The sequence below is a fragment of the Ambystoma mexicanum genome, chromosome 4p (genome assembly GCF_040938575.1).
Source record: "Ambystoma mexicanum isolate Mex_15411 chromosome 4p, UKY_AmexF1_1, whole genome shotgun sequence".
In the NCBI taxonomy this organism is placed as follows: Eukaryota; Metazoa; Chordata; class Amphibia; order Caudata; family Ambystomatidae; genus Ambystoma; species Ambystoma mexicanum.
The window spans coordinates 529,606,416-529,631,135 of record NC_090927.1 but is presented as its reverse complement, the minus strand read 5'-3'; the positions used below and the strand labels follow the sequence as shown (position 1 = coordinate 529,631,135).

At 49.9% G+C, this 24,720-nt stretch overlaps 1 protein-coding gene across 1 annotated transcript in view; it reads right to left on the bottom strand.

Moving 5' to 3' along the window:
• Window positions 1–24,720, bottom strand: part of ALKAL2 (ALK and LTK ligand 2) — a 281,678-nt gene that overhangs the window by 95,783 nt on the left and 161,175 nt on the right. The window contains exon 5 of the mRNA XM_069606054.1: window positions 8,127–8,201. Within this exon, the coding sequence (XP_069462155.1) occupies window positions 8,137–8,201 (65 nt within the window). The 3' untranslated portion in view covers window positions 8,127–8,136. The remainder of the gene's footprint in view (window positions 1–8,126; window positions 8,202–24,720) is intronic.

Here is a 24,720-nt window from a genome sequence, read left to right as displayed (position 1 = left end):
CTTTTTTTTATATGGATGTTCTTTGGAATGTTCACAGAGACTGAAATAGTTGGGCACATGGGGGAGGGGTTTTGCAGCAGGTGGTACATCTGAGAAGAGAAGAAATCAATACGTTTACTAGAAAGGCTAAAGAGGACCGCAAAGGATTGAATGCTTGGGTGTTTCTGGTAGAGGAGAAAGAGGGGGCCCATTGCCAGTTAAAGCAGGGGGAAAGTGGTAAAGGGTGTCCGGAGGGGGCTCATGTTTGGACACGAGGAAGGGATGTTGGGCATTGAGGTACTGGTGGTATCAGGAAGAGTACTGAGTGTTATGCTGGTTGGTTGAGGTTTTGGCACCTTCTCCTTTCACATAAGGGCAGTGCTGGATGATATAAATGTAGGGGTAGATGGAGGTGGTTGTGAGGATCAAGGGTGGCTGGCTTGGAGAGTAGGATGGAAGGATTCTTTGCAACCAGGTGTGGCAGGGTACTGGTTGTATTTATCTTCAGATCTTGTGTTGGAGGGGAACAGAGTTCTGGAAGCTTGAATTTTAAGTCAATTCCTGGCCAAGTGGGCCAGGTAGCCAGGTGGGAGAGGTGTCTTTGGGATGAAATGCAGTTGCAGCTGGCAGGGATTATTGGAGAGATGATGCGGTCTAGGGGGTATGAGATGGGATTGGCAAATCTAGGAGAGAATTATTTAATGAAGTACTCAAGTGTGGAATTAATAAAGAAATTAAGAGGGACATGATGATGTTTATAGTTGACTAGCCGGGTATGAAACTCTTTAAAACAGAGCTTTTGCAGCAGAAAGTGTGGTGATGGGCAGTTAGAATGGTGGAGGTAGACAGGTGAGGAGGAAACTCAGAGGTGAGGAAATTCTATAAGGGATGGGAAGTGAACATGGTAATACATTGGGAGATTATGCATGTGGCAGTTATGTTCAGGGAAGTTGGGTTGCATCATTTCACGAGTAACAAGCTTTACATTCTGGATATGAAGGTGCTTGTATTGGAATTCTTTGGAAAAATAAGGAGTTTGAAGGGGTGTGGCAGAAATAAAATCTCTTGGGAGGTTGTAGTGTAGTCCTTTCTGATTGTCGTGTGCATCAGAGGATCGGTTGGTAGTTTGGTTTGTTAAGGTAGGGGTGTGCTTGGTTATTTCTGTTCAGGCAGACGAAGTAGACTCGAGGTACAGGGTTGGTGGTAGGAGGGATTGGCATCCGCTATTGGATTGATATCAATGCCAAGGGCATTACGTGGTTTGGGCAGAGAAGGAGGGACTTGGGAAATGGACAAGAATCAATTTCACTTGTGCTAAACCCCTTTTGAGGTATTCTGCAAAGCTATAGAGCCAGGTTAACAGTTACGTGTAAACGTAGGCCATTCATATTAATGCAACCTTTTCCACTTGAGAAGTTTTTTTTCTTTTTTCTATCTTGGTCAAATAATACATTGCCCATTGGGGAATGTAGAGAAAAGTTTGGAACAGACTAATGCTCCAGGGAGTGACAATGTTAGTCCATTGGTGCATCCCTTAGATGGCTAAACAAATGTTAAAGCTTAAGTGGGTAAGGGGCACGATTTACCAGCAGTTAGCAGTAGTTAACAGTATGTCAGAATCGATATTGCCTCTAAGCTGTGCGTATGTGCGCTTACCCAGCTTCCTTCTGGGTGCCGCACAGAACAGTTTTAGCAGTGCACACAGACAATTTCCACTGCCTTCAGAACTAATAAGGCACAAGACAAGCAGTTACCTGACATTTGCTTTCTCTCGTAAGAATGATAAATTATGCTCACTAGTCTATTACTATTCTGGCTTAGCCTATTTACATAGCAAGCAGGACCTTACAAGCCTAACAAAACCTATAAACAGAATATACCCTCAAGAGGTTAAAATCGAATATGAAAAATTGGTCCCGTGAATAGGAGATCTAACTAAGATATGGCTGCATACATTAACCAAATAACATTCCCTTCCCAACCATTACTCCTATACTTGACTCTACCACACTTATACCTCATGCGCTAACTTCTGCCTGAGGCAACATTTAGCTATCACTGTACAACCTTGTCTCTCAAAAGGTTACCAGACTTGTAACTACATCCTCTGCTTTTATGTTTGGTGTAATATTAATAACGTTCGAGCACCAGCATTTCTGTTCCTCATTGCACCTTAGCAAAAGAGTCGCCCGCACTCTGTAACCCAACGATCATCTCAAATATCTGCTACTAACTGTTAGTAAGGGGGCTGCTTGGATGTGTAACCCCCATCCCTTGCTTCCTGTTCTTTGTACATTTGTCACACAACCACTTTGAAGGAGTACCCTTGCAAGTTAGCACATTAATAAACGCAAATATTTATTTGCCCTTTAAGGATTTTGAGTAGGAAAATGATATGCTCAGCCTCTCCTACTTTAGCATTGCTAACATTACCGTAAGTGGAGAACAACATTGCAATACCATTTACTTGACCTGCCAGATATAAGGTTATGGACTATGCCTGGCAATTACCAGTACATAGTGTTAAGGCAATATATATTCCGCCAGCTACAATGCTTTTCACACAATCTGAAACTTTTCCATTGGGCATAGACGTTAAAAAAGTATATGCTAACTCTCTGCTATACAGAAATGCTTTCACTGAGCATTTGTATAATCCTAACCAACAATATAAGGGTGGGGGCTGTTTCACACCATCTTCTATGCACTGCAAAATAATTGTGTTCATGCAGATTCATTACATAGCAAAGCTTTAAATATGTTATGTTTGCAAAGTATTCTGGGTATGCAAGTATCCCAGTGAGTGTTTTACTGCTAGAATCCCTCACTTTTTACAGAGCCCTGTCAACTAGTATTCAAAGCTAACAAAGGACCCAGGGAGTAAGTGTTGTCACAGCTCTGTTCAGAGGATAATGTAATGTGGATAGTAAGCAGAGGCACAGCGATTCTGATTATTATATTCTCTGGAGCGGTTATTTAGATACAATAATCATATCACCCGTGAACATCCTGACTGCATACCCCCTACGCAGGCCACATCAAGGAGCCTGACTGAGCGATTAACATTACCCTGTTATGGCAATGTTAAACATAATCGTCCACCCGTACGTCCCTGCCAGCCTTTGCCAAGCAAAGCACCATCTCTTGCATCACGCAACAAGCACTTAAATCACGTGCACCTGAAATATGCTCACCCCACGTCCTGAATGCCTCTCCCTCACCTGATTGTGGAGTCATATCTAGCTCTCAAGCTACTTCAAAGCATGCACCTTGCTGCCTTCCTTCTGCCTGCCACGCAGGCACTGCTCAACTGACGGCCCCATCTGCCACCATGCTTTCTCCCCTGACTCACAATATGCGTCTTGGAGTGCACATCCATAGAACCTATACACGACCGATTCACAAAATGGACCCCGTTATCGTCCAGCTAGCCTACACCAGATCACAAGGCACTCCAAAGCATGTACAATGCCTCATTGATAACGCCAGCCTTACAAGCACATGTCAGCATATGCCACCGGCATACTTCACGCTCACGCTAACACTCATCACGAAATAGACATCTGGGTGTGCACACCTACTCTAGGCTGGCCACTTTATCTGCCTTAAGGCTTCCAGAATGCGCAATTCCTAACCATGTGGTCTGCCTACCACCTTTATTCTTGCCCTGCCTAACCAGCTTCCACAAATGCCCCACAAGCACCCAACCACTGGCACCTTGCCTGATCCCTGCGCTACCATAGTGGCCCCCTCCACTAATAACCTAAGCGACCCAACCGCTTCATTCCTCAGTGATGCTAACAGTCATGACACAACAACTGCTACCCCAGGGGAGCCACGCTGTAACCACGCAGGGCCGCTACAAACAGATCCACAAATTAACTACCAGGACCAAACACTACCACCGCATCCCAAAGGCCTCCCTACTAGCATCATCAACAACATATGCACTGCCATCAACAGAAACTACAACTCCCATCCTAAAAGGAGCTCTATTTAACACAAGGTCTATCATCGCACATTCCCTAGACATATCTGAGCTGATAATATCAGACAACCTCGACTGCTAGCCATTTCAGAGTCTTGGATACAGGCTGCTTTAGGCCCAGCCCTCTCTTTAGAGATTTCCCCAAATCTGTCTTCTACCGGAAAGACAGAGAAGATGCGAGCAGTGGGTGGGGGTGTTACCCTCATAGCCAGAGATTCCCTACCTTTAAGAGAAATTAGCAATTCTTCCATCCAGTCAGGGGAAGTTCTGTCCATAAAGCTCACCAGTTTCCACACCTCTACGGTAATGATTCACTTGGTTTACCGAGCAACTGGCCCTCCACTGTCCTTTGAAGAAGACATTATACAACTCCTGTATGCTAATGCTAAACCGTCCTCCAAGATTATTTTCCTGGGAGAGCTCAACCTGGGCTTCAATGACAGGCTTAATTGCCTTATCCTTAGCTAACTCCATCAAGGCCCTAGGCTTTACACAACACATGCACTGCCCTACGCACATCAAAGGTCATACCTTGGACTGGCTCGCTGATTCTAACTGTAACATCACAGTCACCTCTAACCTGCCTTGCCACTGGACTGACCTCAACATTATCTCCTTTACCATACCAAATTCAAATATATCTCATGCTTCACATACACTTTGGCCCCCTGTACTAACAATAAGTTCCTGGAACATAACCCTTAGCTGTATTTTAACTCTGCTAACCAAGTTCAGAAACTCATCAATCTCTAGTACGGACCGTGCCACCCTGGTTGACACCTACAACCAAGTCCTCACATTAGCAATAGAGACGATAGCCCCCTTGACTCAACACAAGTCCAAACTTATTGCTCATTTCAATTTGTGGTTTACCTCCGAATTGAAAACATTCCGCATTAACAAACCAGTGGCCAAAACTACCTGGATGAACTCCGCTTCTGAACCAAATAAATCTGTCCTCACCACCCATACGACTAAGGCTTACAAACAAGCAATACTACTAGCAAAAAAAGCACCAACTCCAATGCTAGAATCGCCAAAGGTAACTCAAGTGCCAGGGAACTCTTTGCTATTCTACGTGAATTAGAATCACCTGCGCTTCCTGAAATAAATTGTACCAAATACAGCAGATGGTGCTTAAAAATCCAAAATGCCTTGCTAGACAAAATAATCTTGTTTCCAAACAAGATAGTGCAGAAGAAAAGAACCTTGCTTAGGGGCACCCTAACGTACTCTGATAAGGAGGCCCTAGCCTCACTGTCAAACACTCCAACATTCTTTCTTTAAACCTGTCTGAGACTGAAGTCGTCCAGATCATTGAAGGCCTTTTAACCCTCTAGATGCCAAGGAGATGTCTGCCCAGCCTCAGTCATCAAGGACTGCCCTAAGGCACTCGCTCCCTTCATCACCAGCCTTATCAACTCCTTGTTCACCTCTGGTCTAGTACCAATTAACCTAAAAGATGCTTGTGTCCTGCCATTACAAGAGAAACCTACCTTAGACCCAGTCATCCTTACCAATTACCGCCCAATCACTACTGTTCCTTTCCTCCTTAAAATCCCGGACCATGCTGCATACCATGAGATTCAGTCCCACCTCGAATCTAATAACCTACTCGGTATACCCCAATCAGGATTCTGACCAGTCCATGGCACCAAAATGGCACTTCTAGACCTAAAGAATCAACTGGATGAATTCAAAGATATGGGCAAGATTGCCCTCCTCTTGCCTGCTGGACTTATCCACTACCTTTGATCTGGTGGACCACCACATCCTATGCCAACACCTCCAGTCTGCTTTGCATTTCTCTACTGAAGCTACTACCTTGATGTCCACCTTTCTACCTAACAGATCCATGAGCGTTTCCAAACTATCCAGGCTTGGATGGCCTCCCACATGTTTTGGCTCAACGATGACAAGGCAGAAATTCTTCTGGTAGGCTCAGAAACCCTACTAAGCAAACTGGATGGCTCTTACAAATCATTTGACATTGACGGCTTCACCATCTCAGTCTCAGGCATGGTCAAGACGCTAGGCATCTACTTAGACTCCACCCTGTCCTTAACTAGACAGACCAATGCCATTGCATCCTCAGAAGCATGCTCCACTAAGCTTATCAGTGCTTGCAGGCCCTTTCTCTCCACCGACAGTTGTCTCACCATTGGTTCGAGACTGGACTACAGTAACACCCTTTTTGCTGGGACCTCCTCTCGAAACATCTGCAAGTTACAGGTGATACAGAACAATGCACTTAGCGTGGCCCTGAACATCACTAGATGAGAGCATATCTTAGCCGCTAGAAGAAGTGTCCATTGGCATCAAGTTCACAAGCGCATCAATTTTAAAAAAACTAGCCATCACGCATAAATGTCTTTCGCACTCCACCCCAATACAGCTCTCGCAAAAGTTCACAACAGCAAACTCTACGAGACCGAACTGCTCCCTGAAGACTAGGCACTTTATCACTCCGAGATTTAGACTAAAAGGATCAGGGGGGAATGAGCTTCGCAGTCATGGCCACTAAGAACTAGAATGCCCTACCGCTGGCATTAAGAGTGGAACAATCTTACTGGGTCATCCGCAAGCACCCCATGACTCTGCTTTTCAACCAGGATCCGACCCTTGCGGTACTTCTACCTCAACGAAACTGCTTCCTTCCGATGAAATAGCGCCTTGATGCCTATGGGTTTAGCGCACTTTACAAATGAATGAATAAAGAAAAATCAAAACATAAAAGCATTGCTAAATACATTTAAAACATGGAAGCACATTCCGAAACGGACTGGGAATGCTGGCACAGCAGAAGTTCATCCTTTGCTATGTACATATGTATAGGGTGGGCTGGAGGCCTAGCAAGCCCCGAATTGCTGCTTGCATATGTTTTGGCGATGGAGAAATGTTACCAAGGGGTGGCAGCAGATTTACACCAAGAGTATTCCAGAGGGTAGACTCTCGCTGCTGTCAACTGGCAGATGTATATGGGAGTACACTGCCATCCAGTGCTCTCCTCCTTCTGGAAAGTTGGAAGAGGCAGAGCTGGACAGTTTTGGAACTAAGGATCCAGGACGAATTTATCCACAAGGTAAATTTGCAGTTTTGATGAGTCCCTTATGGAAGTACTCAGCCCATTTAGGGGCTTCCTACAACCTAGCATGTCAGAACTTCCAAGATGAGAAGCCTATTTGAGTTTTACCAAAACATCCCTCCTTTACTTCATTGCAGCCTCACGAGTTCATAGGCCAGGAGGTGGCATTCCCACCCAGGGAGTACGCCCAGGGGAATGATGGGAGGCTCACCTCTATGGCAGTTGCACCGCTAGGTCCCAAAGACTTATGTGCTGGCGTGAGTCCGTTTAAGATGGTGGTAGTGAGTATGGCCTTATGGTGTCACAAAGTGAAAAATACTAATTGTGCAGCAACGCTGCTTTGGTTTTTCCAGGGCTAGTGGTATAATGAGGCAATCACATATTGCAGCTTAGGTCACCCCCAGAGGATGTGCACCATGGCTCTCCATTTTGACCCTAAAAAAAAAAATCTATCCAAATGTGTGCTCATTATAAGCGAAAGTGGTGCCAAAAGTTCACTTTGCTGGGGCAGCATAAATGCTAGCACCGGTACTGACTTTCCCTGTCCCCTACCACAATCATGCAACGAACACGTAGGCAGGGAGCAGCCAGCCAAGCATCCAGGGAGTAGTAGTACATGTGCTTGTTTTTGACGTGTCATTCGAGATGATGTCTCTTTACAGGCGTTCTCCAAACACAAATGAGTATTGTTAGGTTAACGTGTTCATACGTGCACATTGCAAAGCACAGCCTGGGCAAATATACACATTTCCACAGAGGCAAATCAGCCAAGCCGTATGGCTTGGTTCCATGGCAAACTATTTCCCTGTTCTTGCTGGAGCCCCGCGTACGAACTATTTGCAATCGTGTGTGTGTATCTAGGTGTTTGGAACACATTCTAATCCGAGGTCCTTGAAATTTGTATAAATTATTAGTTGAGCTCAAGACAGGTCAATTGAGCTCTGTGGGCCTATAGCATCATTCGACATGAGAGCTGCTGCCTCTACGCATAAGCATTCCTCAGGCAGGCCTGGAAGGCAGGAGCCACAGTATTTTGATTGTCATGCTTTTTCTTTTCTCTCGAAAATCACTTACCGTATTTGCTTCATCCGTCCATGCACATCGGACTTACTGCCAACCGGGTGAGCAGCCTTGCGCATCTTTTGTAGTCTGTTATAATAAAAAATCACACAGCAGTGAGTTCATTCAGAAAGGTGGTATGCATTACATGTATCCTATGCTATTCTGCATTTACGTTCACTAATGATTGCACTTGCTTAGCCATCTAACTGCATCGTTACTTGACTACACTCCTGACACGTCATCACATCATACATGCATTTTTTAGCTAAAAACAAAAAGTGTAACGATTTTAATTTTGAAAGGTCCACGTATCAGTGGTTCCTCTAAATGGCAGAATAATGAATTTCCCCCATGTTGCTCTTGCTTTGATTAAGCTGAAAGAAAACTAATGACCATTTTCAATATGAGACAATTCTTTTTTTTATTTTCATTGTGACATAGTCAAAATTGTGAGTATTTCCACAAACAACAAAACAAAAGAAAATCTTTAGTTTACAATACACAAGAAGATAATAAAAACAATTAATAAAACAATTTTACAGCAAATCAATCATCAAATGCCTCACTAAAATCAATATCATTCGTTATCTAATAAAATCTTTAACTAAAAAGAATTTCATAACAGGAACAAAGAAAGAGACAAAGGAATTTTCAAAATATTTCTCAATATATGCCCCCACTACATTAATTTAGTCACTAGGCATTCCAATCTCATTGAAATATCTGTTTCTTTAGGAAAGCTCAGACTTCATTCCCAGATAAAATAGAGCAATAAACATTCAAGTCTTGTTCAACGTTTCAATCTCTTTTAAGAATCTCAGAACTTCCAAAGATAAGAAAGCCTCATTCCCTTCCCATAGTCTTTACCAAAATTCCTTAGCTGTCAACCAATGGGAATCTTGAACAAATCACCTAAAGAACTTAATTCTCAGACTGAGAGTACCTGAACATACCATCAACAAATGTTTCACATTTTGTTTTAGCCCTGAGTCACATCGGTCACATACACCCTCACTCTCCACAGCTTTATTTCTAAGGGTTTCTCTAGCGACCACCAGGCTTATTCTGAACCTAAAAAAGTTGGATGTCCAGTAATTATTCGGAAATTTTAGCAAATACTTAGGTAACTGACCTAATAGTCCATCGAGAGGTAACATGTCATTCAAAACTTTTCTTATACACAAACAGAGATCTTGTTACAATCCAATCATTCTCCGCAATCATTTTCTTCACTTTTACTGGATTTTCAATTAACTCCCTTTCTGTTGAATTGCAAAGTGTGAGCTGTCGCATGACATCTCTTTTTAGTTCATTCAATAAGCGGTTGGTATTTAATTCCAGAAGACGCTTAGGGGCCGATTCATGGAACAAACGTGCGCCGAAAATCGTTGCGCAAGCAGGCGCAAGCGCAAAAAAACAGGCACACGCGCACGCGTGCGTTTCATGGAAGTCCCTGCGCGTGTTTCCCTCGGGATGTGCGCCAAACCCGTGCATGGCGCACACGTCACTGCAACATCCCGAAAGACGTGCGCGACGCACACAGTGAAAGCGCACAACCTCGGCGCATACACTAGACAGTGGGCAGAACACGGGGCGTAACGCGCGGAATGGGGAACAACTCGCGAAAATAAGGGCGTAGCTGGGGATGTACTGCAGGGAAGCAGATGGAACGCCCACACGCACCCGAACCACACGTATTCATGGAATCGAATAGGGCAAAGCCACGCACAGCGAAAGACACGCACAAGCCGAAACACGTTCGCCACACGAAGGCAGGCGGTAGTGTTCCTGCGCATTACAAAAGTGGCAACATACAGCAATTGTGCCTGTGCGAGCGGGGCACGTATATTTCGGGGTTGCGCGGGAAGTTACACACGCGATTGAGCGGGGTACGTGTATTCCGGGGGTGCGCGGGAAGTCACACACACGAATTTCAGGGGTTCGCGTGAATGTTTTCACGCGATCGGGCCTGGGGGAGCGGGCTACGTGTATCTCAGGGGTTCGCGTGAACCTTTTCACGCAATCGGGCCTGGGGGAGCGGGCTACGTGTATCTCAGGGGTTCGCGTGAACTTTTTCACGCGATCGGGCCTGGGGGAGCGGGCTACGTGTATCTCAGGGGTTCGCGTGAACTTTTTCACGTGATCTGGCCTGGGGGAGCGGGCTACATGTATCTCAGGGGTTCACGTGAACTTTTTCACGCGATCTGGCCTGGGGGAGCGGGCTACGTGTATCTCAGGGGTTCGCGTGAACTTTTTCACGCGATCGGGCCTAGGGGAGCGGGGTACCACTCACCGTCTGCCCTGCGTGTAGAAGAACGCGTAGCCAACACCCGCTGTGAAGTAATAGCGTGTGAACCCCAATGGATGGAAAACACACGCACCGCACGAAAAGCACGTACAGAACAGTGTAAAGGCACGCGGGATCTCCAAGCCCTGCCAGGGCAATGCCCGTGCGCAAAACATCACAGACGCGCTTACGCTGTAAGGGCCTTTGGTCCAATGAAATCGCGTACGCGTGCTGACGCGCTTACGCGCTAAGGGCCTTTCCTCGATTTTCACGCTGATGTGCAGGATTTTCACGTGCCAAATCACTCCGTATCAAGCTGGCCACGCGAAAACACACGGAAGACCACGCTCCTGCCCAGAAGGCCGAATTACTGCCCCCCAGTCCCCCGAGCAGCCTCCCACGTGCCATCTGCTGCTGCCTGCCTGCCTGCCTGCCTGCTGCCACCGTGCCCTGCCATTTGGTGCCTGCACATCAGCCATCTGCAGGGGTCCAGTTGCTGTGTCCACCCCTGCTGGAACAGAAGACTCCCGACTCAGATAACATCGCTCCACAGCCCAGCCCCAGGACCCAGTTGCCCACCCACTCCTGCCCCCGGGGTTGCCATGTCGGGCACATCCACATCTGGCACCAGTGGCAACCCCCGGCCAGAGGGGCACCAGCTTCACTGCCACCGAAGTTGGTGTCCTGGTGGGCAAGTCCTGGGGCAGTATGATGCCCTCTTCGGATCGTCCCGCGCCATCAAGGAAGGACGGGAGAGGATCTGGGCCGACTGTGTGGTTGCCATCAACGCGGAGGGGGTGGCAACCCGCACCATCCAGAAGGTCAAGAAGCGCTGGGAAGACTTGAGGTCCAGGACCCTCATAAAGGCCCGGCGCCTCGTGGAGGGGGGCCGGGGCCGCATGAGTTCCATCCAGATGAGGGTCCTGGAACGCGCACACCCAGCGCTCCACGCCCAGGTCCTGGTTTTGTATGTAGTTCAGTTTTTAGTTAGTTGTCATAGTTAGGTTTCATTTGGTTGGGCTCATGGACCCGGGATTATCTTGTAAATATTTCTTCAATGGATTTTTCTATTTTTTGGATTTTTTTCATCGCCATGGAGCAATGGCTTTTGTTTATCATTTACACTTGGGTTACTTTTCTGACTGTGACTTTGGACACCATTTTTTTGGATTGTGCTGTGTGTTTTTGATTTTTTTCATGGACATTCTTCTTCTTTTGGTTGTTTTGCTTTGTGGTTTTTCTCATTTCATTTCCATTCAAGTTGATTTTTAATACATTTTTATTTTCATCCTTCAATGTGTCGTATCATCTCATTGCTTTCATGCATGTCATGTTGGGTGTTTTAACATTCACTTGCAGCCATTGTGTGTGACAGACATGTGTTCATTTGCATTATTTACATTGGGTGTGTAACATGTCATTGCCTTTGATATGTGGGTGGATGTGATAGTTGGTTGGGCCTTTTGGCAGGGGAGGATGGCCATTACGGACATGATTGGGGATTGGTGGGACCCAGGTGCAGGGGGGCATGGATGGGACATGGCTGGGGGCCTGGTGGCAGGTGCCCCACAGTGCTGGGGGGTGGGGGGGTGGGGAACATGAGTTGGACATGGGTGGGGGCCTGCTGGCAGGTGCCCCACAGTGCTGGGGGTGGGGGGGTGGGGAACATGAGTTGGACATGGGTGGGGGCCTGCTGACAGGTGCCCCACAGTGCTGGGGGGTGGGGGTGGTGGGAGACATGAGTTGGACATGGGTGGGGGCCTGCTGGCAGCTGCCCCACAGTGCTGGGGGGTGGGGTGGGGGTGGTGGGAGACATGAGTTGGACATGGGTGGGGGCCTGCTGGCAGGTGCCCCACAGTGCTGGGGGGTGGAGGTGGTGGGAGACATGAGTTGGACATGGGTGGGGGCCTGCTGGCAGGTGCCCCACAGTGCTGGGGGGTGGGAGGGGCGGGGAACATGAGATGGACATGGGTGGGGGCCTGCTGGCAGGTGCCCCACAGTGCTGGGGGGTGGGGGGTGGGGAACATGAGTTGGACATGGGTGGGGGCCTGCTGGCAGGTGCCCCACAGTGCTGGGGGGTGGGGGTGGTGGGAGACATGAGTTGGACATGGGTGGGGGCCTGCTGGCAGGTGCCCCACAGTGCTGGGGGTGGGGGTGGTGGGAGACATGAGTTGGACATGGGTGAGGGCCTGCTGGCAGGTGCCCCACAGTGCTGGGGGGTGGGGGCGTGGGGAACATGAGTTGGACATGGGTGGGGGCCTGCTGGCAGGTGCCCCACAGTGCTGGGGGGTGGTGAGGGTGGGGAACATGAGTTGGACATGGGTGGGGGCCTGCTGGCAGGTGCCCCACAGTGCTGGGGGGTGGGGGTGTGGGGAACATGAGTTGGACATGGGTGGGGGCCTGCTGGCAGGTGCCCCACAGTGCTGGGGGGTGGGGGTGGGTGGGGAACATGTGTTGGACATGGGTGGGGGCCTGCTGGCAGGTGCCCCACAGTGTTGGGGGATGGGGGTGGTGGGAGACATGGGTGGGGGCCTGGTGGTTGGTGCCCCTGCACTGCTGGGGGGTGGTGGTGCTGGGAGACATGGGTGGGGGCCTGGTGGAGGCTTCCCCTGGTGGCTGGGGGGTGGGGGTGGAGGGAGACATGGGTGGGGGCCTGGTGGAGGCTGCCCCTGGTGGCTGGGGGGTGAGGGTGGTGGGAGACATGGGTGGGGGCCTGGTGGAGGCTGCCCCTGGTGGCTGGGGGGTGGGGGTGGTGGGAGACATGGGTGGGGGCCTGGTGGTGGATGCCCCTCTACTGCTGGGGGGTGGGGGTGCTGGTAGACATGGGTGGGGGCCTGGTGGAGGCTGCCCCTGGTAGCTGGGGGGTGGGGGTGGTGGGAGACATGGGTGGGGGCCTGGTGGTGGGTGCCCCTGCACTGCTGGGGGGTGGGGGTGCTGGGAGACATGGGTGGGGGCCTGGTGGAGGCTGCATCTGGTGGCTGGGGGGTGGGAGTGGTGGGAGACATGGGTGGGGGCCTGGTGGTGGGTGCCCCTGCACTGCTGGGGGGTGGGGGTGCCTGGAGACATGGGTGGGGGCCTGGTGGAGGCTGCCCCTGGTGGCTGGGGGGTGGGGGTGCTGGGAGACATGGGTGGGGGCCTGGTGGAGGCTGCCCCTGGTGGCTGGGGGGTGGGGGTGGTGGGAGACATGGGTGGGGGCCTGGTGGAGGGGGCCCCTGCACTGCTGGGGGGTGGTGGGAGACATGGGTGGGGGCCTGTGGAGGGTGCCCCTGGTGGCTGGGGGTGCAGGGGACATGCGTTGGTGGACAGTAGTGCAAGTTGACATGTGGGTTGGCTGGGGGGCATGGCCATGGTGGATGGGGTGCCTGCAGGACATGTGCAGGGTAGGCCCCTGTGGTGTGAGCCACCTGCAGGGGCCGTGGAGGGTGAAGAGGGAACACCTGGGAGGACCCACACGTGCAATTCACGTGTGGTGCTCCCCGCGCACCCCTGTAATACACGTACCCTGATGGAATCACGTGTCGAACTTCACGCGCACCCCTGAAATACACGTACCCTGCGAAAGTCATGTGTGTAACTTCCCCTGCACCCTGAAATACAAGTACCCTGCTGATATCGCGTGTGGAACTTCACGCGCACCCCGAAATACCCGTACCCTGATGGAATCGCGTGTGGAACTTCCCGCGCACCCCTGAGATACGCGTACCCTGCTCGCACGGGCCCAATCGCGTGTGGAAATTCCCGCGCACCCCTGAAATACACGTACCCTGCTGAAATCGCGTGTGTAACTTCCCCTGCACCCTGAAATACACGTACCCTGGTGGAATCGCGTGTGGAACTTCCCGCGCACCCCTAGAATACACGTACCCTGCTGATTTCGCGTGTGAAACTTCCCCCGCACCCTGAAATACACGTACCCTGATGGAATCGCGTGTGGAACTTCCCGCGCACCCCTGAGATATGCGTACCCTGCTCGCACGGGCCCAATCGCGTGTGGAAATTCCCGCGCACCCCTGAAATACACGTACCCTGCTGAAATTGCGTGTGTAACTTCCCCTGCACCCTGAAATACACGTACCCTGCTGATATCGCGTGTGGAACTTCACGCGCACCCCTGAAATACACGTACCCTGCGGAAATTGAGTGTGTAACTTCCCCTGCACCCTGAAATACACGTTCCCTGCTGATATCGCGTGTGGAACTTCACGCGCACCCCGAAATACACGTACCCTGATGGAATTGCGTGTGGAACTTCCCACGCACCCCTGAGATACGCGTACCCTGCTCGCACGGGCCCAATCGCGTGTGGAAATTCCCGCGCACCCCTGAAATACACGTACCCTGCTGAAATCGCGTGTGTAACTTCCCCTGCACCCTGAAATACACGTACCCTGGTGGAATCGCGTGTGGAACTTCCCGCGCACCCCTAGAATACACGTACCCTGCTGATTTCGCGTGTGAAACTTCCCCCGCACCCTGAAATACACGTACCCTGATGGAATCGCGTGTGGAACTTCCCGCGCACCCCTGAGATATGCGTACCCTGCTCGCACGGGCCCAATCGCGTGTGGAAATTCCTGCGCACCCCTGAAATACACGTACCCTGCTGAAATTGCGTGTGTAACTTCCCCTGCACCCTGAAATACACGTACCCTGCTGATATCGCGTGTGGAACTTCACGCGCACCCCTGAAATACACGTACCCTGCGGAAATTGAGTGTGTAACTTCCCCTGCACCCTGAAATACACGTTCCCTGCTGATATCGCGTGTGGAACTTCACGCGCACCCCGAAATACACGTACCCTGATGGAATTGCGTGTGGAACTTCCCACGCACCCCTGAGATACGCGTACCCTGCTCGCACGGGGGCGATCGCGTGTGAAAATTCCCGCGCACCCCTGAAATACACGTACCATGATGAAATCGCGTGTGGAACTTCCCGCGCACCCCTGAAATATGCGTACCCTGCTCGCACGGGGCCAATCGCGTGAGGTACTTCCCGCGCACCCCAGTGATACACGTAGCCCGCTTGCTGTGCTGGTACAGGGTTAGCGCAGCCCTTTGCGCTGGATAGGGTATATTTATGGCTTTTCACTGTGCGAGAGGCGTTCTTGGGGGCGTAACTGGCGCTGCTGCAGGGTCACTGCGCCACTGTGCGCCACGGCTGGTTTTGGTGGCTGGAATCCATGAATACGCTGTGCGCGGAAATGGATTTTAGCGCACGCGGCTGGCGCAGGGATTCGCACGCGCACACTGTGCGCCAGCCGCATGCGCCACTTGTGCGCTGAATTCTATGAATTACCCCCTTAATGTCATATAAAGAATTTTTCATTGGAACTATGATGAGCCTTTATAGGGCCATTCTTCTCCATTCAGCTTGAGAAGCTAGTGATTGAATGCCCAGCTCATACCGCAACCACGTCATCGGCAAGGAGGGTGGCAGGTTCAGAACTTTTTTTCCACAATCCACCCTCGAGTCCAATTAATTTTTATCGTCATGGATTCCAGTTCCATCCCATACATCAGAACTGGGACTACTTTGCCTTGATAGAATTTCAAAAGAGGAGCCAACGTGAATTTGCAGTATTTATGTAGGATTGATTTAATCTGACTTGCCAACTGTCTGATTTTACTACTAAGAGTCTCAATCGCTACAATTGTGGGATTTGCTCTGATTTGGTAACCTAGGTATTTTGTTTCTTTAACTATAGGCAGTTTGATATTATCAAAAGAGACCACCTAAATATTTTTACAGCACCTCCCTTACTTGATTTTAAAGCCATCACAACTGTTTTAGAGGGATTTATCAGCATATCATTTTCTTTGGCATAGTTTACAAATGCAAGGATCAGTCTCTGCAGACCAATCTCTGTACAATCAAACAAGAATACATCATCCGCATAACCTAAAGCACAGATCTTTTGGTCCCCCATCCAAGGTGGAGCAAATGCCAAGCCCATGAGGTAATTCCACAGGTCTGCCAAGAAAATATTGAACAGATAGGCAGCCACTATACACACTTGTTTTACGCCCTTAGTTGTTGCTATCTTTGAAGACAGGTCTCCCCACAAGTTTAAACGGACCTGGACTGAGGTGGCTTGGTGCAGATTGATAATTATGGCTAGCAGACCCTGTGGTATGCCCCACTTCTTCAATTTGCACCATAGCTTACCTCTATTGATGGTATCAAATGCACAAGAGAGATCCATCCACACCATGTACAGACCCGTTTGTTTTGAATTGTTAGTAGACAAGATTTTCAATATTATACCATTTCATGAAGTAGAAAGACCCTTGAGGTAGCCTGTCTGATGTTTCGATATTATATTGGCTTGATCCTCCCGACTTCCAAGTCTTTGAGAACCAATCTGGTAAAAATGTTACTGTCCACATCCATCAATGCTAAAGGTCTGTAGTTGGCTGGATTGGAGCTCTCACCCTTTTAAAAAATTGGGATTATTAATGCATTTTTCCAAGAAGGGGGAATTTTACAAGAGCTCATCATGTTATTAAAGAGGGCTATTAAGATAGAAGACCATAACCCAGCTGACTTAGGTAGGATCTCATTAGTCAAACCATTTGGCCCTGGTGCTCTTGATTTACAAGAGCTACAAATGAGGTCCTCAATCTGTTTTTTATCCATGGTTAATAACCACTTATGGCCATTTTCCAGCTGATAATGAATTGGATTAGATGCCTCAAATTTAGATTGAAAATATTTTGACCAGGCTAGCTCACTAATACAAATTGACTGAGTGCTGGAATTCGTCAAGGAAGAACCATTAATTAAATTCCAAAAGTTTCTGGAATTGGACTCCATTACTGCCCCCAACATCCCTTTACCATCTGAGTCCAGTCTACCTGCCCATTGAAGTTGAGACCCATTTCGATGTTTATTTTGCAGAGATGTTATTTCCCTGAGCATCACCTCATAGTCACCCCCTTCCCGTTTGAGCTTACGTATGGCACGGTTCAAATTTCTTTTACGGAATGCGGTTTCTTTATCGAATCTATGCAGGTGTTTTGCTGGGTTCCCTCCCTTTTTGGTCATAGGTTTATCGATTTCCCAAAGGGATTCCACAAATGAAGCTGAGATATTAGTGAGTGGGTGAGATTACTCTTAATACTATTCATTTGTATATCTAATTTGTTATTTAACTGATCACTATGCTGCCTAAACTTGTGGACACGATTTCAAGTCTGATTCACTGATAGTGAAGTGTGGTATAAGTCCCTTACTTGTGACATTTTCTGTAGATCAAAGAATATGGAGTGGGGGATTTGGTCACTGGACTCCCTGTCCAATATTTTACACTCCTGACAATTACCAAAGAGCTGGTCTGACATACAAAATAGTAAGTGTAGTGAACGACTTCCCACCATTTCTCCATGTTTTGGCAGCTGGGATGTCACCCTTGTGTGAGAGACGGGCCTCAACGACCGGTGGGGGGTGTCTGTACTTCCGCTCCCTATATGGTGGAGGAGAGGCACAGGAGACCCCAGCCAAGATTCTCTATTCGGTAGCAATGGTCGAGCAATCAAGGCCTAGCTTCTCAGGAGGTGATGCAGGCTGGTTCTTAAGTACAGTGTATCCCCCAAGCCCCCACAAAGGAATATCCACACTCTGTATTGATTAGAACACAGTCTTTATATAATCAATATTTAAGATTATGTACATTTATCATAATAACTCACTTTGTACTCCGGCAAAATCTACAATGGCAAATATATACAATCCTAAAGTGGTACCACCCTAGATCTCATTACAGTGCATTAACAATACTGTACAATGTCACACAGACCAATAGAGGGAAACCAGCAATAGAGAGAGGAGAGAAAATAAGATGGTTGAGCAATAGGCAGAATACTGGCCCCTACCACTAGGCGCAGTTCTGTGTGGAGATCCCCCCACCTGGGCAACCTGTAAATAAAGATATAGCACAAGCCCAGTCCATATATTGCTCTGCAAGTCTTATTCTCTCCTATAATGTTTTTACCCCCCCAATGTACCTGGTGGAGTCGAGCTCCTTGAAGAGACGTCGACAAACGTCGAGGAACTCGCTGTTCGGCGACGGGGAATCGACGGCCCTTCTTGAATGCCTTCCCTTTCAAGCGGGAGGCACGGGGCGTCGAACGTCCGTCGACAAACGAGGTAGAATGATGTCGATGAGGCGGCAGCTTCGTCCGAGCGGTGCTCGTCGGCGTCGGAGCGTCGGCGTCCTGCAAGGCAGAGGTGTGCGGGGCACCTCGATGACAATAGTTCTGGACCGCAAAGATTGTAGAGACGGAGGCCCAGCAAGGGCGTCGAGTCGTCCGAGTCTTTGAGGTCGTCGGGTGGCGGGAAACCCACCGGCAGGTTTCTCCTTGGCGCGTTGGTCGTCCTCGACTTTCTCCGGCAGGATAAGCGGTCGACGATGCGGTCGAGAGAGTCCTTCGATTGAATGTTCTTAGGCAAAGGAGCGGACGGCTCCGGTCGTCGGCGGCACGGCGTCAAGTGGTTCCCACGGCTGGGCAACACAACTTCGACGGGCCTCCAGCGGTTACACAAACCTGCGAACCCTGGTCGACGGCAATGGACTTCGACGGCGTCGATGTCCGGGTGCTTCACCTCGATCTCCTCAGCGGTCCCGTCTCGGGTCGACAGCCTTTCGAGGGTCTGTCTTCCAGGGCGCTTCGGCGAAGATGGAGCGGTGCTCGATGGTCCCTCGGAGCACGGGAAGAGGGCGCCTTACCAGGTCCTCTCTCGGGTCAGCCCTCGACGAATTCGTCAGCCTTCGGATCGGTCGAAGCAAATGCCACAGCAAGTCTTGTTCTTCCAGCTGGACGTCGAGGATCAGCAGTTCCAGTTACTCGTAGAGTGGAGACTCAGCTCCCTGGCTGCTTTAGGAGCACAATGGTCGCTTCTCAACCAAAGGTCCCTTCTGAACACTTTTCCAGTGGTGAGAGGTCCCCAGATATACTATCCTCTCTCTCATCCACGCTGCTGGCACACACTCAGCAGCCAATCATACTGCAGGGCATTCATGCAGTCAGTCAGCCAATCAGGCACACAGTGCATTCAGGCCACACTCCTCCCTTCCAGACACTCACAACAGGGAATGTGGATTGGGACAAGTACCCAGCCATTCAACACTACACACTGCATTCAGGCCAGTTTCGGGCAGGGCTGTCTCAGTCTTTGTCTCTCATGCCAGAAACCAGACAACCACAACAAGGAGTGTATATTGGTCACACACTCCATTCACCCAGGTCCCATCCACAGGAGGTACCCACAACATACAGTCACTGGGAAGGCTCCAGTCAGTCTAGCTGGGCCTTCACAACAACACCATACATGGAACTTCCACCCAACAGCCAGTCAGGGGGAAGGGACAGAGACAGGGTCTTCATAAGCCACTTCAGGGGCTTATGATCTGTTCGGACCTTGAAGGTAGACCCCGTAAGGTAGGGCCTAAAACGCCTAAGGCTCCAAACTATGCTAAAACACTCCTTTTCAACAGTAGCCCACCTATGTTCTCTACCCTTGAGTTGTCTACTGATGAATATGATAGGGTGTTCTCTCCCTTTGTCATCTAACTGGGACAAGACAGCTCCAATTCCGGTGTCGCAGGCATCCGTCTGGACGATAAAGGGTCGGCTGTAGTCAGGCGCACTCAACACAGGTGCCCTACACAGACTTTCTTTCAAGCCATCAAAGGCCCTCTGACAGTCTTCGGTCCAATTAACCTTCCTAGGCTGCTTGGGTGACGTTAGAGCTGTCAGGGGGGCAGCTATGGTCCCATAGTCTGCCATGAAGTTGCGATAGCACCCAGTGAGGCCCAAAAAAGCTCTCACCTGGGTTTGAGTAGTGGGAGTCTCCCAGTTCTGTACATCCTGTACTTTACTGGAGAAAGGTTGGATTTGACCCCCTCCTACCTCATGACCAAGATAGGTAACTTTCCCCTGAGCTATCTGGCACTTGGTGGCCTTGATAGTGAGGTTAGCCCTTTTCAAGGCCTGCAACACCTTATCCAGATGTGTCAAATGCTCTTCCCAGGTGGAACTGTAGACGGCAATGTCGTCTAAGTAAGCCACACAAAAGGCTTCCAGCCCACTGAGCGCATGGTTGACCAATCTCTGGAAGGTGGCAGGGGCATTCTTCAACCCAAAAGGCATGACCCTAAACTGGTAGAGTCCCTCAGGTGTTGAGAAGGCCGTCTTTTCCTTGGCATGGTCCGTCAGAGCTATTTGCCAATAGCCTGAGGTAAGGTCAAAGGTGCTCACAAACTTGGCAGCACCGATGGTGTCCACGAGCTCATCAGCCCTGGGCAATGGGTGCGCGTCAGTTTTGGTGACTGCATTGACTCCTCGGTAGTCCACACAGAACCTCCAATCCTTGGTACCCGCCTGGGAACTTGCCTTGGGGACAAGGACCACTGGACTGGACCAGGGACTGGTTGAGGGTTCAATAACACCCAGATCCAACATCTTGGCGACCTCAGCCTGGATGTGGTTCTTAACGGTATCTGACATACGGTAGCACCTGCTTTTGACAGGCACACTGTCACCAGTGTCAATTTCGTGCTTACACCACGGTGTAAGGCCTGGCTTCAGTGAAAACAGAGAGGCGTACTGTTGGAGCAAAGCCCTACAGGCCCTCTGTTGCTCTGTTGTCAAATCTGGAGAGAGATGTACTCCCTCCACTGAGCCATCCTGAGGGTTGCTATGCAGCAAATCAGGAAGGGGCTCACTCTCATCCTCTTCTTGCCCGGAAGCTAGCAAGAGACATGAGGGAGGGTCAAGGGGACCGACGATGTCGATGCCCACCCTCTCAGATGGTGTGCCAACCACTGGCAACAGCTGTAGTGGGGCAATGACACTGCCTCCAGTCTTGCCAGACAACTGACAAGTTGGGCAGGTCCTGCAGTGGGACTCCACCTCTACTCCCATCCGTGGCCAGTAGAAATGGGCAGAGAGCCTCTGCTTAGTCTTCTTGGTCCCAAGATGACCAGCCAAGGGCACCTCATGCGCCAACTGCAGTAGGAAGGGCCTGTAAACCTGGGGTACCACCAACCTCTTGCGGGCACCAGGTTCAGGCTTAGTGGGCTCACTAACAAGGAGCTCACCCTCCCAATAAATCCGGAAATTCCTAGGCACCTCTCCTTGTGCCTGGGCCAGGGCCTGTTTCCTCAGTCCCTCGAGAGAGTGGCACTCTCTCTGTCCCTTACAGAAGTCCGCCCGTGAGGGTCCCCCTTCAGCTAACAAGCATTGAAGGTCGGGATGATCCTCCGGGTTAAGAACCTCTCCCACAGGAGAGTCTTCTGTCTCTTCTCCCAAAGGAGTTGAGTTTGGGTTTTCCACTGGACCCAGCCCGTCCGGAGCATGGATCCCAATGGATGCTGTCGGAACAGCAGGAAGAGAAGGTGCTCCCTCCACAGAGGTGGCCTTCTTGGTCTTCCTTCTTCTTGCTTTAGGCCTCGCCTTTGGCTCGGGTACCTGACCCACAGCCAGACCCGGTGTCACCTGTGACCTAGTGACTGCAGCAGCAGTCATGGGAAGACCATCCGAGATCAACCCCAACTCTACTAGATCATTCCCTAACAAAATGTTAGCAGGGACATTGTCCTGAACCAGGACAGGAAGCTTCGCTGTCTTGTCTTCAATCATGAGTGTGACTAAGGCTACAGGTGATAATTTGGGAGGCCCACCAGCTAACCTGGTGGTTTGCAGAGGAGCACCTTCATAGTCCTCTGGCCTGAGCAGGGTCCTGTCCACCACTGTCATGCTTGCCCCAGTGTCTCTCAAACCAGTAGAAGGCTGGCCATTCAAGAGGACACTTCTCAAAAACCTACGGGTGTTCTGTGGGATAGTCGCCAGTACTTCCGCGTACTGGTCCCAGGCCCCAAGGGACACTAAGGAAACCTCCACCGGAGCACCAAATGTGATCCCGGCAGAGGAGGGGAGGACAGTGGCCTCCACCTCAGACACGGGGTAAGGGTAGGTCAGGCTGACAGCCTGTACTCCAAGTGCCTTACCTTTACACTTGGGGTCACCCCTTTTGTGATCCCGAGCCCCACAGTCCAAACAAGCGCCAGGAGTGCGGGGTACGGTACTGGAACCACTGGGAGCCTTCTTTGCAGCAGGTGGACCACTACTCTTATTCCCACCCCAGATGACTTATCCCCACTAGATTTTTGGGTCTTAGGAGAGGAAGGTTTTGGTTTACCCGACTGTGACTGCTTGGGGGACTCCTCAGCTTTCTGAGAGGCCCCCTTCTCTTTGTCCTTGTCCTTCCCACTGGAGTCCTTAGGGGACACCCGGTGGGAGACCCACTTGTCAGCCAACCTAGCCAGCTTAAAGGGGTCCAAAATGTTCTGGTCAGCCACATACTGACGCAGCTCTGGTGAACAGGCTTCAGAGAAATGCTCAAAAAACAAGAGGGGGGACAATTCAACAAAAGTCTTAACCTTGTATCCATTGATCCACCCCATCATGTTCATGTGCGCAGCACTCACCCAGTCAACCCAAGACATATTCTCCTTTTTCTTAAAATCCCTGAACCTTCTAAGGTATTGGGTAGGTGTCTTGCCGAACTTGGCAATCAAAGCAGACTTCATACACTCGTACTGACCCCTTTCTTCCACACTCAGCTTCAGAATACAGTCATACCCGGTTTGAGGCACTCTGCTTAACAAACACTTCGCCCAATCTCTTTTATCTACATCATGAATCTCACAAGCCATTTCAAACGCTTCAATCCATTGGAGGATATCCGAACCCTCCACAAATACACCAACCAAATCTTTCATAAACTTGGTGGCTGGGGACCTGACACTCTCACTGGTTCTAGCTGAAGTCTCCACTCTAGCTTTCTCTAGCTGGATCCTCTGACATTCAGTGTCCTGGCTCTTGAGTTCAAGGTCCTTATTTTTGAGCTCCACTTGTTGAGCCAACTCCTCTTTCTTAAGCTCAGCATCTATTTCCAACTTGCGGTATTCAAAGGCCAATTTCATCCTTAATAACTCAAGCTCTAAGGAATTGCTGGAGTTTGGAACAGAGGCAGCAGGAATGGCGGCACTCCCAGAAACAGATTCAGTAGAAACCCCAGGGGCAGAGTCCTCATTGGTTGCATTCCCCCCCTCATCAAGAGTTTCACTATCAGTCTGGTAGTCCACCAGGGCAGCTATCAGCTCAGCCCTAGACTTATCCACAAAGTCTAACTCCCTAGCTTCACAAGCACTCTGGAGAGCCTCCAAGCTCATCCGAGTTAATTTGCCATTTGCAATAGACTCCATTGTTTGTAATGCAGTTACCTTGTACACAACTAAACCTTAATTTAATAAAGGGCAAATATCCTTTGTAAGTGGCACGGTTATACACTGATTCTTAAAACCATAAGCATCCCACCGCTTGCCACCAGTGTGAGAGACGGGCCTCAACGACCGGTGGGGGGTGTCTGTACTTCCGCTCCCTATATGGTGGAGGAGAGGCACAGGAGACCCCAGCCAAGATTCTCTATTCGGTAGCAATGGTCGAGAAATCAAGGCCTAGCTTCTCAGGAGGTGATGCAGGCTGGTTCTTAAGTACAGTGTATCCCCCAAGCCCCCACAAAGGAATATCCACACTCTGTATTGATTAGAACACAGTCTTTATATAATCAATATTTAAGATTATGTACATTTATCATAATAACTCACTTTGTACTCCGGCAAAATCTACAATGGCAAATATATACAATCCTAAAGTGGTACCACCCTAGATCTCATTACAGTGCATTAACAATACTGTACAATGTCACACAGACCAATAGAGGGAAACCAGCAATAGAGAGAGGAGAGAAAATAAGATGGTTGAGCAATAGGCAGAATACTGGCCCCTACCACTAGGCGCAGTTCTGTGTGGAGATCCCCCCACCTGGGCAACCTGTAAATAAAGATATAGCACAAGCCCAGTCCATATATTGCTCTGCAAGTCTTATTCTCTCCTATAATGTTTTTACCCCCCCAATGTACCTGGTGGAGTCGAGCTCCTTGAAGAGACGTCGACAAACGTCGAGGAACTCGCTGTTCGGCGACGGGGAATCGACGGCCCTTCTTGAATGCCTTCGCTTTCAAGCGGGAGGCACGGGGCGTCGAACGTCCGTCGACAAACGAGGTAGAACGATGTCGATGAGGTGGCAGCTTCGTCCGAGCGGTGCTCGTCGGCGTCGGAACGTCGGCGTCCTGCAAGGCGGAGGTGTGCGGGGCACCTCGATGACAATAGTTCTGGACCGCAAAGATTGTAGAGACGGAGGCCCAGCAAGGGCGTCGAGTCGTCCGAGTCTTTGAGGTCGTCGGGTGGCG